The sequence below is a fragment of the Penicillium argentinense genome (assembly GCF_028826775.1).
Source record: "Penicillium argentinense strain IBT 30761 chromosome Unknown utg000001l_segment0_segment0, whole genome shotgun sequence".
NCBI lineage: Eukaryota > Fungi > Ascomycota > Eurotiomycetes > Eurotiales > Aspergillaceae > Penicillium > Penicillium argentinense.
This window is the reverse complement of record NW_026622660.1, coordinates 1151672-1167642: the sequence shown is the minus strand read 5'-3', so window position 1 is coordinate 1167642 and position 15971 is coordinate 1151672. Positions and strand designations below refer to the sequence as shown.

The following is a 15971-nucleotide window of genomic DNA, read 5'->3' as shown; positions in this document are numbered from 1 at the left end:
GAAGGGACGAATTATTGCCGCAACAGTGAAGGTCTGCACCGGTGATAGCTACCCGCATCCAGGATCCGCGCAACGCGCGGGCGTGTCCTCGTAAGTCCGGTACCCTCAAGTACGTACTAGTGTTCATTTGCGTAACTGTGTTGGCAAGTAGCATTTGAATTCTCTATAGACAAATTGTCGACAGGCCGCTTATTTACTGCTGTCTCCATTAAAAAACACTCCGGCAGCTACTGAGTGATACTAGGCCAGTCTCTTGGAGTATACTCGGCTCGGATAACTGATTCTGTACAAGCCTGAAATCACCACCTTAGTGGAACCCTCCAAGCGGCAAATTGACGTGTAAAAATCTAAAATGCCAAGCGAGACAATATCGATAACCCCTTGAAAGCCAACTTATTTAACGAAACTCCCAAGACGTGGATTAGTATTCTTACTCGGAGAACTACGAGGGCTCTACGGGTTTTACGGGCTTGAGCATTTAGAGCTTTTCATAAGTAGATTGAAACAAGAGGGCTTTCATTCTCGCGGCCTCGCTCGCTCTGCTTCCTCCCGGTCGGACCATGCAAAGGAAAACCCATGATACTGAGCGAACCATTCATCCAGTGCCGGCGACAGCGTCCCATCCTCCACGGATCCATGATAAAGTGAAGGAAACAAAAGAGAACCCATGAGGAAACAATAAAGCCTCCGTGGACCCCATAGGACACAGTGGATGCAGGTCAAGCCAACGCCATACAGAATGCAAAAGAATTCCCATTCGAAAAACCCTCCACCAGGTGGCCATCCACAGCGACGAAGTAATAACGCAATGTAGAAAACACTGGAACAAAACTTTGTCGCCACCGGTTGCACAACCATATTTTTTTGTTGTAAAAATAAAAGCATAGCCCGGAGAAAGAAAGCGCGGTTTTTGGTTTTCGTAAACGCGACAACACGAGGGCAGCAGCAACGCATTTAAAAAAAAGGTCCGCCATGAGATACCGACGCAAAAAAGTCGGTGCTGCAAAGACTCAGCCGGTGCAGCCAGAACAGCGCCGAGGAGATAAATGCAATGGTAAAAAAGCACTTTTCGGTTCGAAGAAGATGAAAAGCCGACACTCTCCTGCTCGGCGCGCGCGTCATTCGAACGGGGTCCCCGCTGGGACTGCTCGAACAAAGGGGGTATCTGAGAGCGGACACAGAAAAGACAACGCATTCTATCATGTTCATGCAGTGCCGATCGCCGGTTGCTCGAAGAGTTAAGGAAAATCGTCATCGTAAATGACAATGAGCAACAAGAAAAAGGAGATCAGAACTGCTCGAACGCCCCGTGTCTAAACAAGGCCAGATTGAGAGCCATGAAAAAACGTGCGAATAGAAAAGCAAATAAAGACATACAGGGAAAAAGAAATAAGGAGATAACGAAAAGAAATAAAGCAGGAAGCGTAAAATCCAGACAAGCATAGGGAAGTCGTGGCAGTCGTGACAAAGCCGTCCCCGAGAAGCAGCAGGAGAAAAGCTCAGGGAGTCCGTTCTGATCGTATCCGTCAACGAGAGACAAAAAAAAGGAAATAAGAAATGGGAGCCAATCAGACCCGACGGCCTCGTCATCAGACCACGACTGATTTACCACCAGGAGGAGGGGCCGGCAGAGCCAGAGGGGTTGCCGTAGCCACCGCCGCCATAGCCGCCACTGTAGCCGCCGCCGCCGCCGCCGCTGCCGTAGGAGGGAGCACCGCCGTAGCTACCGCCACCACCGCCGTAGGAGGGGGGGGCACCGAAGCCACCGCTGAAGCCGCCAGAGGAGGGAGGCAGACGACGCATATCGCGAGTGGCAGCGCTGCCACCACGGCCGCGACCACCGCCACGGCCACGACCACCGTAGCCGCTACCTTCGCGGGCAATGCTCTCGAGGAACGAAGGGCAATCCTGGTGAGCCTCCTTGAGCAGGTCGATCAGGTCACGGACGACACCACGGTTGCCACGGTTGAAGAAAGCAGTGGCGATACCGGTGTTACCAGCACGACCGGTACGACCGATACGGTGGACGTAGTCATCGATGTCGGTGGGCAGATCGTAGTTGATGACGTGGGTAACGTTGGGGATATCGAGACCACGGGCAGCAACAGCAGTAGCGACCAGGATGGGGCAACGACCGTTACGGAAGAACTCCAGAGCACGCTCACGCTCACGCTGAGTGCGGTCACCGTGAATGGCGGTGGCAGGGAAGCGCTGGTTGATCAGGAAGTCGGAAAGCGAGTCGGCCATGCGCTTGGTCTCGACGAAGATCAGGGTCAAACCGGTAGTACCGTGGGTGTGGAGAATGTCCAGCAGAACGGAGCGCTTGTCGTGGTCCTCGACATATTCGACCTTTTGGGTGATGTTCTCGGAGGTGGAACCGACACGACCAACCGACAGGAAAATGTAGTCCTTCAGGAAGTCACGGGCCAGCATCTGGATGTCACGGGGGAAAGTGGCCGAGAACATGAGGGTCTGGCGGTCCTCAACACGGGGCATGTCCTCACCCTCGACAATACGGCGAATTTGGGGCTCAAAACCCATGTCCAGCATGCGATCAGCCTCATCCAGAACCAGGTACTTGATGTTGACCAGAGAGATACGGCCACGCTCGATCAGGTCGACCAGACGACCGGGAGTGGCAACGAGCAGATCGCAGCCACGCTCGATCTGGCGCAGCTGGGAGCCAATGTCGGCACCACCGTAGACGACGCAGGGGCGAACCCAGGAGCGGTAGCTGAACTTGCGGGCCTCATCGAAGATCTGGGAGACCAGCTCACGAGTGGGAGCCAGGATAAGAGAGGTAGGGTAAGCCTTGCGCTGTCGGCCATAGCTGAACTGGCCAGTAGCCTGGGGAGGAGTAACGGACGGGCCGTTCTGGAACGCCTGAGAGAGAATGGGGAAGAGAAAACCACCGGTCTTTCCGGAACCGGTCTGGGCGCAAGCCATAAGGTCACGGCCGTTCATGACAATGGGGATGGAGTACTTCTGGACGGGAGTAGGAGTGACATAGCTCGCGAGCTTGATGTTAGAGATGAGGTGGTCGTCCAGGGGAGGGTTGGTGAAAGCGTTAACGGGCTCGGGGACTTCGTGACCGGAAGCCTCAACGGGGATATCATCGTAGTTGGAAAAGTTGATACCAGTCTGCTGCTTGGAGGGGTCGTTGGGGACGCCGAACAGCTCGCGCTCGACGCGAGCGTTGGCGGGACCGGGGATGTGCTTGCCGTCGCGCCACTGGCCATCACCCGAACCACGAGCAGAGCCACCACCGTAGTTACCACCTCCATAAGAGCCACCTGCATTTCCTAAGAGTCCGTAAGCATTGGGGTCGAAAATTCGGCGCGCTTGACCGTCCGAGGCTTGGGCGACTCTACCGTTGGCGGGACCGCGAGGGCTGAAGTCGGGAGCGTTGGCATTAGCCCAGTTGCCGCGAGGGCCACCGCTGTAAGAGTCAAAAGTCAGTGAATGAAAATGAGAGTGTGTAATTGAAATGACGCGTACCGAGGGCCACCGTAGCCAGGACCAGGAGGAGGAGCAGCGCCGTCCATGCTGGCACCGGCGTTGCGTCCGCGCAGGTGAGGAGGGATGTAAGCAGCGCGACCAGGGGGAGGACCGGCCTGGACCGCGTGCTGGGAATCGTTAAGGGACAAGTTGCCCATCTGAAGACCGTCGGCCATGTTTGCGGTTGGATAAAGTTTCTGTTGTCGAAGGAGAGGTCTCAGTCAGTGGGAAACTGAAGAGTGGGTGAGGTGGGTAATTTTTTTTTTCGGGAAGTGGGAGAAGAGGAGAGAAGGTATGCGAACCCTTTTTTTAGGCTGCACCGAGCACGATTCTCTGTTTGTTCGATGAAAATGCAAGCGATCGAGAAAAACGACGACTTGCAAATAAGAGAATGTAAGACCTTCAAAGACTGAGAAGGAAGATTGCTCTCTTTTTTTTTCCCACTTCTTTAAAAAGTGAGCAAACGATAAGAGCGCAGGATACAGGCAAGAGAAGGACGAAAAATGCGAATCCTCCCAAATCTAAGAACTCTATGAGCACCGAGAAGAAGAAAGAGAGGGATGAGTGGAGTGAAAAAAGGGATGATGAAGAGGCAGGGTTTCTGTGGGAAGGAGGCGAATCGTCTTAGTACTACATCTGGTCACGGTACGGGGTGTTGTGGGCGGTCGACGGTCGGGCCCAATCGCCACCGGTCTACCGCCTCTCAGATTTTTACCGTACACCACTGGCAGCACCGGACTGCCAGTCTCGACCCCTGGCTCGCTGACTAAGTGCACAACGCGCATGGGGATTGGCGGGCAGCCAGGACTGTGATCTACACATACAGTATGGAACTTGCAATCGTACTCGTACTAGTACTGATACTACAATATATGTACCAGCCAGACATGATGGACTCTTTTACTAAGGCGTGTACAGTTAAGGGCAGTATGACTCAAGTTGTACTAGTACTCCCGCAATATACTTTAGAAACGGAGGCTCGTGGGTGACACCGGAGCTGATGTCATGCTGATCACACATTTCTTCATGCCTATAGCCTCCGAATACACTATCCGCATTTCCTTACGCATCGTATTCCTTCTCATCAGGCTGTTGGCTGCTGTTGCGCCGGCGCCTCAAGTAGATACCCACCATGACAACCACCGCGAACATGATCCACAACGGTTGCATCGAGTACGAGTACGAGGGCGAGTTGTCCGCCGAGGGGGCTTCTTCCGCGACTGGAGGGTGTTCGGCATCGTCGTCGAATTCTTGAGGGAGTAACCATAATCAGCCACCTTCAACCAGCAGTAGAAGAGCAGAACGAGGGCCGAACTGCCGGTCTACAGCTCGTCACGGCTACCTTTATCCTCAGCATCCGTCTCGATTTCCAGCTCGCCACTCTTAACGATAGTGACGGGCTTCACGGGCCGGTCGCCGCGGGCCTTCTCGACATTCTGGATCTTGTCGACGATATCGTAGCCCTCGAGGACTTCACCGAAGACAACGTGCTTGCCGTCGAGCCACGAGGTGATGATAGTAGTGATGAAGAACTGCGAGCCGTTGGTGTCCTTGCCGGCGTTTGCCATACCTAATAACACATCAGTTTCTGAAGTCGCTTGGGTCAAGGTTCAAAAGGACACTGTCATACTCAAAAGACCCTTCTTGGTGTGGCGGAGCTTGAAGTTCTCATCCTTGAACTTGTTGCCATAGATAGACTTGCCGCCGGTACCTGTAACCCCCGATTATTATTTGGTCATCAATACAAATTAACAGGGTACAAACCGTCGCCATTGGTGAAGTCACCACCCTGGATCATGAAGTCTTTGATCACACGGTGAAAAGAGGAGCCCTCGTAACCGAAGCCCTTCTCGCCAGTAGCCAGAGCACTAGAGAAAATTAGAATGGAGAAGAACAAAAATCAAGAGCATTGTTTGCGACGGTCATACCGGAAGTTCTCTGCAGTCTAGATTCACAGAAGCAATGTTAGTGACCGTTTCTCAAATCTGTATGTAGCCAGGGTTGAGGGCAGTGGGGAGCTTACCTCCGGGACAGTCTTGCCGTACAGTCCCATGACAATGCGACCAAGGGACTCGTCTCCATGCTGAATGTCGAAGTAGACCTGGAAAGAGGTGATGAGTGAGAATTGGCAGGTAGGTAAGTCAACAAACGCTAGATACCTTGTTAGTGATCTTAGGACCACGGGGCTCCTTCTTTGCGTCGTCGGCCTGGACCAGCGCAAGGCCGATCGCAAAGACCAGGAACAGAGACAGGAACAGGCTGCGGAAATTCATGGTTGCGAATTGCCACTACTCTAGGGGGTTGCAGTGGAGGAAGAAGAAACGGGATCAGAGGGGGGAGGCCAGCTTGCAATGGTGTGCGGAGAAAGCACCAAGCCCCAGACAGCAATTGGTAATATTTGCAACTCTCCTAGGGCGTGACAGCTGCAACAATCACAAATGTTACGTAATATACGAGCAGAGGAGTTGCAAATATTTGAGTTCCGCTGCAAAGACCGATCCGGAGAAACATTGTTGCCGGAGGATTTCTCCCGCGCATCGCGGACGGCGTCGTGATCGATCCGAGTCGCAATTGAACCAGCAATCCACTCCTAACAAGATGGTATGGCTCTTCTGAATGCTTCTCTCAAATATTATATTAACTAACACGAACTCCAGGTTTTTATCCTCGGCGTCAACTTCCCCGAGCGGAACCTGCTCAAGGCAAGCAATCCCTCTACCTCGCTGCTCCGACGCAGACCCTCCGCATCGACCAATTGAACAGCAGACTAACTCGCATTCACGTCTACAGAAGTCTCTCGAGACTTTCTTCGGAGTCGGCAACCACACTTCGTCGCGCCTCCTCGCCCGCTTCAACATTCACCCGACCTGCCGCGTCGGCGAGCTGGCCAACAAGCAGGTGCTCGACCTGACCGCCGTGCTTTCGGATATGAAGATTGAGAACGACCTGCGCAGAGAGGTTCTGAATGATATCAAGCGCCTGAAAGAGACTGGAACTTACCGTGGCCGCCGCCATGCCCTGGGTCTGCCCGTGCGCGGACAGCGTACTCGTACTCAGGTGGGTGTTTCTTGCTCGGCCTGGTTGTGGTGGTTTCTTTATGAGAAATTTGCGAAGTCATTGGACTGTGGTGCTCTGTCTCAGTTCATCACGCCATTCAAGAAGCGCCTAGTTTTGGCTTTGAATCAACGCTAACAACTTGCACCAGATCAAAACTCCTGTCAGATTGAACCGGATGGAGCGTAAGCTTTAATTTTAATGGTTGTCTGACATTTTGAAACTTTTACGGGACAATCTCACATATCATATAATGTCTGAAATATATGATTGTGTGAGAGGCATGGGAATGGCGTTTTCTTGATTGCTGGCATTTGATTACCTGTCAGCTTATGTGTGAATCTACCCCTCTATCATTGTATTATAGTTTAAAATCAGAAGGGAAAACTTCGAGTATGAGTTTGTTCAGTGCTGTAATGATAGATTTACATTTCAATATATATCCACATCCAAAGGCTAAGTAAGGCTGTAAGGACAACGAAAAACTAGAACGAAAACTTTTACCAAAGACCACAATCTAAAAACGCCATTCCCATATGCGCAAGTCTACTCCTTTGTCGAGGACAGAACACCCTCACCACGGTTGATCTGGATCCTCTTGTCCTCACCCGCGCTCACAATGCCCACGGTCTCGTCCCAGCAGACACTGAACACCTTGACACCTTCACCTCCGACTCGCTTGGATTCCGCCTTGCCTTCTTCCTCAAGGCTCTTCCGGGGAATCGAGTACACACTCTCGCCAACGACACCTTCCTTGTCAGTCTTGGTGCTCCGCAGGTCCCACAGACGGACCGTTCCATCATGGGAGCCGGAAATGAGACCGTACGAGCTGTGCGGATCGCGAGCCAAGCTAACAACAGCGTTGGTGTGGCCGCGAAGAGTCATCGCGGTGACAGTTGTGGCAGATGCGCGAGGATCAATCATGGTAATGTGGCGAGCAGAGGTCCCGGCAGCCAGGAGGTTGTGGTCGGGGAGGTGCTCCAGAGAGAGAAGAGAGTGTGCTGTGGTACGGGTGTCAACCAGAGAACCAGTAACCAGATCCCAAGTTCGCAGCGAGTGATCCCAAGAAGCAGAGTATCCAACAGTCGAGTCTCTGGCGTCGAAGATAGCAGCGGAAACGGGTCCAGTGTGGCCGGACAGCAGGGCCAGAGGGCCACGCTGCGGTGTGCTGACGGTCGAGTTCAGCTTGCGACGCTTGGAGTTGCGGGCAGCACTGGATGGGAGCAGGTTCTCCGGGGCAGCAAGAGCATCGGACTTCTTGGTGCTCCAGAAGCCAACGTTGTGATCGGACGAACCGGTCAGAAGACGGTTGGAGGGCGCATGCACGGCCAACGATTCGATACCGGACTTGTGGCCATAGAGCTCTAGCTGAGGGGCAATCTTTCCAGAGAAACCACCGTCCTCCTCAGTATACTTCCAAAGTCTCACAGTGCGGTCCAGAGAAGCCGAAGCGATCTGGTTCGGAGACACGAACTTGGCGGCCTTGATCGGAGCTGTGTGTCCACCGTCGGCGAGAGCGGGCGAGGTCGCAATAGTCTCAGAAGACATGTTCCAAACTCGGAGGAGTCCGTCATAAGAACCAGACAAGATTCTCTCTTGACCCTTCGAGAAGGTGGCGCCCGAGGCCCAGGTTGCGGCGGGTGCGGTTGCGGAGAGCACATCAGTCGCACTGACCCAGTCATCATGCTGGAAAGAGGCAATGTGCAGTGGCGGGATCAAAGCTCGAACATATTCGATCTCAAGTGTCGTTTCGGCGGAGATGCCATTGGCAGTCAGATATTCATCGATCGATGTACGCAGGAAAGTTCCGTTGATCAAAAATTCGAACGGGACCGGCTTCTCGCTGCTGAGGAGGTTGTTCACCAAGGTTGACAGCGCATAACGTCGCAGACCTATCATGGAGGCAATATGAGCATCTGGAAGCCATCTGATCGATATCTGGAGGCTTGGGAGTGTTCTTACCGGTGGGAACGAGGATAGGACCGGTGGATTCAGGAAGCGCAATATCCTCTTGCTTGCTCGTGAGTTGCACACGAACTTGTCTTTGCGCAGACTCGGCGGCGGCCGAAGCTTGGTCGTCGCTCATTATGGGCGAAAATTGGTGCAGTATGCGATCGGTAGTCGCTGCAAATGGGCTGTCGCAAATTGAACAAGCCTGCGCGGGTGAGGAAAAAATACGGCGGCCGGTGCGGCACATTAGTGCAGAGCGCGGAGATCCCCCGGCTACCAAGCACATTATAGCTACTCTTTCAGTGATACCTTGAGGTAATTCATGAGCGTGACAACAGATCAGACTTGCGTGAATATGATGTGCTATGTTTGCTAAAGTCTATCGATGATTTTCTCATCCACGGGACGCCCGCCGGATCTCTGCAATGGCTCGACGCCGATAGTCAGACTCAGCGAATAATGCTTCAATCAGGTCAACAACCTCCTCAATCGAAAATTCGAGACCCAATTCACCCTCCAGCCATAGGAACTTAATATCAGCCAGCGAACTCTCGAGGATGTTGATCAGGTACTGGAAACGAAGCCAGTTTGGAACATATACAGCGGTGACCGGTACCGCTTCAGCGTCGCTGGTTGTCTCAGGCATGAACAGATCCTCCAGCTTCGAAACACGGTTGCAGAACTGAACCAGTTGCTTTGACTGATCTTCACTGATGTCCCCAAGATCCTCAACATCAATGATGATTTTACTGATCATGGTCGACAGCAGAGAGCCGATAGACTGAAGCAATGCGGAATGCGACAGGATGGGCTGCCATTCCTTATAGACGTCACGAATTCTGTCGATAGTGGCGCTCACGGCATTTTCACATTCGATTTTGAACGGTTGCTCGGAACATTGCCCAAATCCCTGGGCACCATCAAGAAGGTCTGTGACAATGGTACTCTGCGTCTGCATCTCCTTGCTGTATGCAAATTTGCCGAACTTTTCAAGGGATTCCACATCGGAGCTGAGCCTCGAAAGATTGTGCTCCTCCATCAGCTCCCGAACACGCCCCGCAAGGTAAAGGCTGTCGTTGTAGAGATACATGTGCCCGGAGTTGAGTTTGAGAGAATAGAAAGAAGAGGACGTGGCTTTGAACATGGCCAAGATCAGTGTGGGCAATGCAAGCAGGCCAGCACCTGAGGAAGCAACACGAGAGCTGGAATAGCTGGTTTCAATTGTTAGCTTGGTTAATCGCGAGGACGAATAAATGGATCCTCACGGTGGCTGCGAAATATTCTTGGAGTCTGTGATCTGCTGCTCGACGATCTGAAGCACCAACTCCGGTATATCAGTGACAGTGTAGACTTCCCTCAGCACCATCTCCTTCGGAGACGAGGACGGCGTTGCATCCTTGCCAGTAGTTGGCTTTGACGATGAAACAGGTTCCGGTTGCCCAGTCTTATCATCTTCCTCGTCACCCCACCCCCATGCATCGTCATCATCAGCATCAGCATCATCATTTCCAGTCGGAGCTTTTGCATCTGGCTTTGTCTCTTCTTGTGCATCGTCATCCAGGCCCCAGGCACTGACATCTTCTTCTTCGTCTTCGGGATGAGGGTTTGTAGTCTCTGTCGTAGATTCTTCCTTGTCGTCATCCCACTCCGCGTCCCAGTCGTCATTGTTGGTATTCTCTAACAAGGCCTCATCGGACTGGGACACTGTTTCCTTCTCAACTCGCTCGACCTGTTTGGTAGCGCCCTTGCTAGCCGCGAGTACCTTGCGCACACTGTCGAGCGAGTCAACACGGCGCCGAGCCAACCACAATCGAGCAGCTTGATTCACCCAGCTGACTAGCTCCTCATGTCCGGACCAACCCCAAGACTCAATACTTTTGGTTAGCTGAAGGACGTGATCCAGCGTTTGCTCGAAATCACCGAGACCGCCGAGGTCGGTCGGAATTGCAGAAGACAGCCAGCCCGAAATTGCCTTGGAAGCAACGATGGGGATAAATGACTGGGAGAACGTCGATGATATGGAAAGCGGCAGGTTTTGGTGGAGGTAATCCAGAACTTTGGTGATGCGATCCAGAGTTTCGGCAACACTTGTCATCGATGGTTCGGATTCAACATGAATGCCCGTTTCTGAGACAGTAACAGCATAGCTACTACCATCACGGCGGGGGAGCAAAATGGGGTCAATGATGGTGGATATGAGGTCTTGCTGGGATTTCTCATTGGCAGCCGTGAGGGCGTCCAGTCGCTGGAGGGACGCAATGGTGCTCTCCAAAGAATCTGGGCCGTCAGTCTTGTCCACCTGAAGCTCGCGTTTTTGACGATCTACATTGAGCTGTTTGGCCCAGCGCAGTCGCAACGATTCTTCGATATCTTGTCTCAAACGTGACACCTCGACCGTGAGTATGCTCATCACATTGGTATTGGCAAAGAAAGTGTCCTCCCTAAGAGCCGCTTCGGTAGCGCCCAGTTGTTCAATGGCGGCTGTGATATTACCACTTGCAAGCAAAGCTCTCCCTGACTCCAATTTCTGGCATAGTCGTTGGACCTCTTCCAGTGTTTCTGCCACGGCCTGGTTGAAGGCTATCTCGGTCTCGACCAATCCCACTTTCGCTTTCGCATCCTCGACCTTAGATCGGAGCGGGTCCGTCTGCTCATGTTGTTCGACAATTTCTCGTGCCGTGACGCGCGAGCGCTCGATGTCCGCGTGCAGTTGTTTTGCTTGAACGATCCATTCGTCGGCATCAAAGGTATTCTCTCGGCTTAGGAGCTGATCTCGTTCTATCGGAAACAACCAAGCCAGTTAGTATCTTTGAGATCATAAATGAACTATCATCTGCCTCCGCGTACCTCCACTTGCTCTCTGGCTTGCGAAATGAGCTCCAGCTCTTTCGCGAGAGCTGTCGCTGGGAATCCGGCGGCCACGACATTCTCTTCCGGATAAGCGCCTTTGGTGACGAAGCCAAGAACCGCCTGGCATACCTCGTTCTCGGACGGCATCTTGGAAGCGCAATTGTCAACGGATTTGGAGCTTGCGGGAGGAGCGCAGAGTCCCGTGTCAACAACTTGAACCCCGTGATCGGGCGTCACCGCCCTTGAAGCGCTGGGTCTGCCTTAGTGCTGTTCGACGTCAACGACCAGCAGGAAGTCTCCGCAAAAAAGAGAAGATCTTTGGAAACCGCTCCACGATGACTGGTAGGGTATAAGGGCACGGATCCCCGTATAGAAGAAGACCAAACCACCGCCGACGTCAAGTGCCCTTAGTAAGACCGGGACCCAATCTTTGGAACACCGCGGTCCAGCACACAAGCTCGATTTCTCCAAACCAAACCCACAGTGTCTTGGTTTCGTCGAGGTCTGAGTCGGGTGCAGTCTACTCGGTTCCTGTGAGTGCAAAAAGTCCCCTTGGTGCTTGTACACCAATCCCCCCTCCCCCCACTACACAATTTCGTGCCCCGCCGATTGTCACACATGGTCGCCGATGCTATGTGGTGATCCTCAATATGCGTCCCTGCAGGACCCCTCGTTGGTCAGGATTAATTTTGTCTCTGGCCTTGCTTCCGGTTGTTCTCATGCCACTGTGGACAGGGTGCATATGCCCTTTTTCCTTTACGGCGGCTCCGGGGGCCATGGTTTGTGGCGGCGTTAAAAATATGTTGCCCGCCGTGAATAGGCCGGTCAAAAACCTCGAGATCTATTCATGTCAACCTGGATATTCTAACAAAAACCTAGGCTTTCAAGTTTCCGACGGAATATTTTCACTGGGGTCTACCCATTGAGCAATATGTCGCCCTCGGTGCAACAGAGTCACTTTAAACTGCTGCAGCAGTTTAAGCCCGACTACTCGCCCAGCAAATTCGCCGAGTATGAGTCCCAGCGCACTGGCATGCGGGTTGTGGTCATTGACCAGAAAGGACCCAAGGTGAACGGTTACTTTGTGCTCGCAACTGAGATCCATGATGACTCTGGCGCCCCTCATACTCTGGAGCATCTTTGCTTCATGGGATCACGCAACTACAGATACAAGGGTTTCCTTGACAAGCTGGCCACTCGGGTCTATTCCAACACCAACGCCTGGACAGCTCCCGACCACACAGCTTACACTCTTGATACTGCAGGCTGGGAGGGCTTTGCCCGGATTCTGCCTGTCTACCTTGAGCATGTCATCGCTCCGACCCTGACCGATGAGGGCTGCTATACTGAAGTTCACCACATCGATGGCTCTGGAAATGATGCGGGTGTGGTTTACTCTGAGATGCAGGGTGTTCAGAATAACGCGGCCGAACTGATCGACCTGGCGGCCCGTCGAGCAACTTACCCCGAAGGTGTCGGCTTCCGCTATGAGACTGGAGGTATGATGGAGCAACTGCGTGTCCTCACTGCCGAGCGGATTCGGGAGTTCCACCGTGAGATGTATCAGCCCAAGAACCTTTGCCTGGTTATCACGGGTGAAGTCGATCAAAACAACATGCTTGAGATCTTGGACAAGTTTGAAGACACCATTCTGGACGTGATCCCGAGCCCCGAGGCCCCCTTCAAGCGACCTTGGACCGACTCTAAGCAAGCTCCTGCCTTGACCAAGTCGATCACTGAAACAGTCGAGTTTCCTGAGGAGGACGAAGATTTCGGTGAAGTCGAGATTCGATTCTTGGGACCGGATTGCAATGATCCCATCCAATGTAAGTGAAAAACGATCGAGTACTGAAGGCCAACAAAAACTAATATCCTGATAGCTGGTGCTCTAAACGTGGCTCTTTTGTACCTGGCTGGATCGTCTGCATCTCTGCTGGAGAACGTCATTGTCGAGAAGGAACAAATTGCCAGTGCAGTCTACTATGCTACCGATGACCATCCTAGCATGGAGATTCGATTCACAATGACCAGCGTCGAAACCGACAAGCTCGCCCAGGTTGAGAAGAGATTCTTCGAAATTCTGAAAGAGGCCATGGGCAAGGCGCTCGATATGAAGTACATGAAGGAGTGTATCGACCGCCAGTGCCGTTCCTGGAAATTTGCAACTGAAAGCAACGCTGCATCGCTGGCCGAATATGTCATCACCGACTTCCTGTACGGAAAACGTGACGGCTCGACTCTGAGAGATGTTGCGACCCTGAAGGAGTACGACGTCCTTCGAGCTTGGTCTGAGGACCAGTGGAGAGAGTTCATCGTCAATTGGATTGCTGATGCACACCACGTTTCCATTCTTGGTGTTCCGTCCAAGAAGCTTGCTGACAAGCTCAAGACCGACGAAGAAGCTCGCGTCGCCGCGCAGAAGCAGCGTCTTGGTGAGAAGGGTCTGAAAGAGCTTGCTGAAAAACTTGAGCATGCCAAGGCAGAGAATGATAAGGAGATCCCCCAGGAGATGTTGGCTGAGTTTGCTATTCCTGGTGCCGAGTCTATCCACTTCATGGACACTACTACTGCTCGATCTGGTGCTGCTCTCAAGGCTGGATGCCCAGACCATAAGATTCAAAAGATCGTAGATGCCGATGGATCGTCAGAACTCCCTCTCTTCATCCACTTTGAGCACATTGAGAGCAGCTTCGTGCAGCTGGCTGTTCTCATCTCTGCGCAGACTGTTCCCATTCAGCTCCGCCCCTTGCTCTCCATTTACACCGAAGCATTCTTCAACATTCCTGTCCAGCGCGACGGCAAAACGATCGACTTCGAACAGGTTGTCGTGGAATTGGAGAAGGATACCGTTGGCTACGGAATGGAAACCGCCCGCAGCCTCGGTAACTCTGAAATGCTGCGTGTCTCCTTTCAGGTCGAGCTTGAGAAGTACGAGACTGCCATCGCATGGCTGCAAGAGCTGTGCTGGAACTCCATTTTCGACGTCGAGAGACTCCGTGCTATCAACGCCAGACTGCTGGCCGATGTGCCCGATTCCAAGCGCAGCGGTGATGACATGCTTGCAGCGGTGCACATCATGGTTCACTATGCCGAAGAGTCTATTGCTCGGGCTCGCAGCACTTTGGTGAAGGCTCGCTACTTGAAGCGTGTCAAGAAACTGCTTGCTGAGAAGCCCGAGGAGATTGTGACCCGCATGGAGGAAATCCGCAGCTCCCTCTTCCAGCCCGATAATGTTCGTGTTATTGTGATCGCCGACTTGGAGAAGCTCTCTCGACCCGTCTCATCCTGGAAGCCGTTTGCCGATCGCCTCGGAATTACAATGGATCTGCAGCCTATCACCAACCGCCGGGCTCTGCTTAGCGATGCAGGCAAGTCTATTGGGGGCACGTCTTACATTGTTCCCATGCCCACTGTGGACTCCTCCTACGCTTATGCTACTGGTCGGGGTCTTGACTCTTATGACCACCCCAAGCTTCCGGCCTTGCTCGTTGCCATTGCCTACATGAATGCCGTTGAAGGACCCCTTTGGGTTGCCGTTCGTGGTAAGGGTCTGGCGTACGGCACCAACTTTGCCTACAACATTGACACTGGCTTCGTCAACTTTGATGTTTACCGGTCCCCGAACGCACACAAGGCGTTCGAGTCTAGCAAGAAAATCGTCGAGGACCACCTTTCTGGTGCTACTCTCTTCGACCCTTTGATGCTGGAAGGTGCTATTAGTAGCATTGTTGTTGGTTACGCCAACGAGCAGATGACTGCTGCCACCGCTGCTCAGGGTAGTTTCATCCGCCAGGTTGTGCGCAATCTACCTAGTGATTACAAGGAGAAGATGCTCAAGAAAGTTCGGGGTATCAATGTTGACGAGGTCAAGGGTGCTCTCCGTGAGATCATTCTGCCGCTCTTTGAAGCTAAGACTGCCAATCTTGTTGTCACCTGTGGCACTGTCTTGGAAGATGTAAGTTCCTTTGGATCCTATCAAGTTAAACCTGTCATTGAGAATTCTTGATTAACATTTATAAACAGACTCTCAAGCAAGGCTTCGAATCATTTGGCTTTACACCTCAGGTCCAGGTCCTCAAGGAGTTTGAGGATGACTATGGTCTGAAGCTTGATGGTGACGAGGAGGATGATGACGATGAAGATGTCGAGGACTACGAATCTGATGAGTCTGGTTCGGAAGAAAGTGACGAAGAAATGGACGAGTGAACGTACTTCATGAAGTTTAGAAAGAGCAACCTAGATAGTAGATTTAGGACGTTTAACGAAATACAATGGCAACGGAGTTAGGCCAACACATACATGCACCGTAGACACACTAAGGGGCCAACAATTCTATTGATGACCTTCCATTCAAAGGCTCGAACCTGCCTCTTGGAAGTATACATTCATACAATTAGCTCTTGAATCCTTCGAGACTAGCACGGCAAACCGACATAGCGAAGGCAGTTCGACTATTGGAAGAAAGATTGCTGAATTGAGTATAATCTCACACGTCCCCAATAAGGAGAGGTAATATGGTACAATGTAAAATAGATCTGACATATCTTGTCCCAACGCTTCCGCCTTAATCTCACCAACTTGGGAACAAGCTCCTCTAAGCATTCTTCTGTAGTGCATTC

The 15971-nt window shown here is 52.4% G+C and overlaps 5 protein-coding genes across 5 annotated transcripts; 2 read left to right on the top strand and 3 right to left on the bottom strand.

The window, feature by feature from the left end:
• Positions 1–1605: 1605 nt before the first annotated feature.
• Positions 1606–3674, bottom strand: N7532_000375 (DEAD/DEAH box helicase; the record flags this gene model as incomplete). The annotated part of the gene is made up of 2 exons (XM_056612879.1): positions 1606–3439; positions 3499–3674. The coding sequence occupies 2 exons, from the start codon at positions 3672–3674 to the stop codon at positions 1606–1608; spliced, it is 2010 nt and encodes a 669-aa protein (XP_056480103.1).
• An 886-nt stretch (positions 3675–4560) lies between these two features.
• Positions 4561–5771, bottom strand: N7532_000374 (peptidylprolyl isomerase; the record flags this gene model as incomplete). The annotated part of the gene is made up of 7 exons (XM_056612878.1): positions 4561–4748; positions 4841–5068; positions 5129–5209; positions 5263–5366; positions 5427–5443; positions 5522–5599; positions 5658–5771. The coding sequence occupies 7 exons, from the start codon at positions 5769–5771 to the stop codon at positions 4561–4563; spliced, it is 810 nt and encodes a 269-aa protein (XP_056480102.1).
• A 343-nt stretch (positions 5772–6114) lies between these two features.
• N7532_000373 (mitochondrial 37S ribosomal protein uS13m) lies at positions 6115–6748 on the top strand (the record flags this gene model as incomplete). Its single annotated transcript, XM_056612877.1, has 2 exons — positions 6115–6555; positions 6704–6748. 2 exons carry the CDS (start codon positions 6115–6117, stop codon positions 6746–6748), a joined length of 486 nt encoding a protein of 161 aa, XP_056480101.1.
• A 350-nt stretch (positions 6749–7098) lies between these two features.
• On the bottom strand, positions 7099–11499 carry N7532_000372 (uncharacterized protein; the record flags this gene model as incomplete). Its single annotated transcript, XM_056612876.1, has 5 exons — positions 7099–8444; positions 8515–8633; positions 8910–9713; positions 9768–11269; positions 11350–11499. 5 exons carry the CDS (start codon positions 11497–11499, stop codon positions 7099–7101), a joined length of 3921 nt encoding a protein of 1306 aa, XP_056480100.1.
• Positions 11500–12283: 784 nt separating this feature from the next.
• Positions 12284–15558, top strand: N7532_000371 (putative zinc metalloprotease; the record flags this gene model as incomplete). Its single annotated transcript, XM_056612875.1, has 3 exons — positions 12284–13178; positions 13233–15307; positions 15376–15558. 3 exons carry the CDS (start codon positions 12284–12286, stop codon positions 15556–15558), a joined length of 3153 nt encoding a protein of 1050 aa, XP_056480099.1.
• Between the last annotated feature and the right edge of the window lie 413 nt (positions 15559–15971).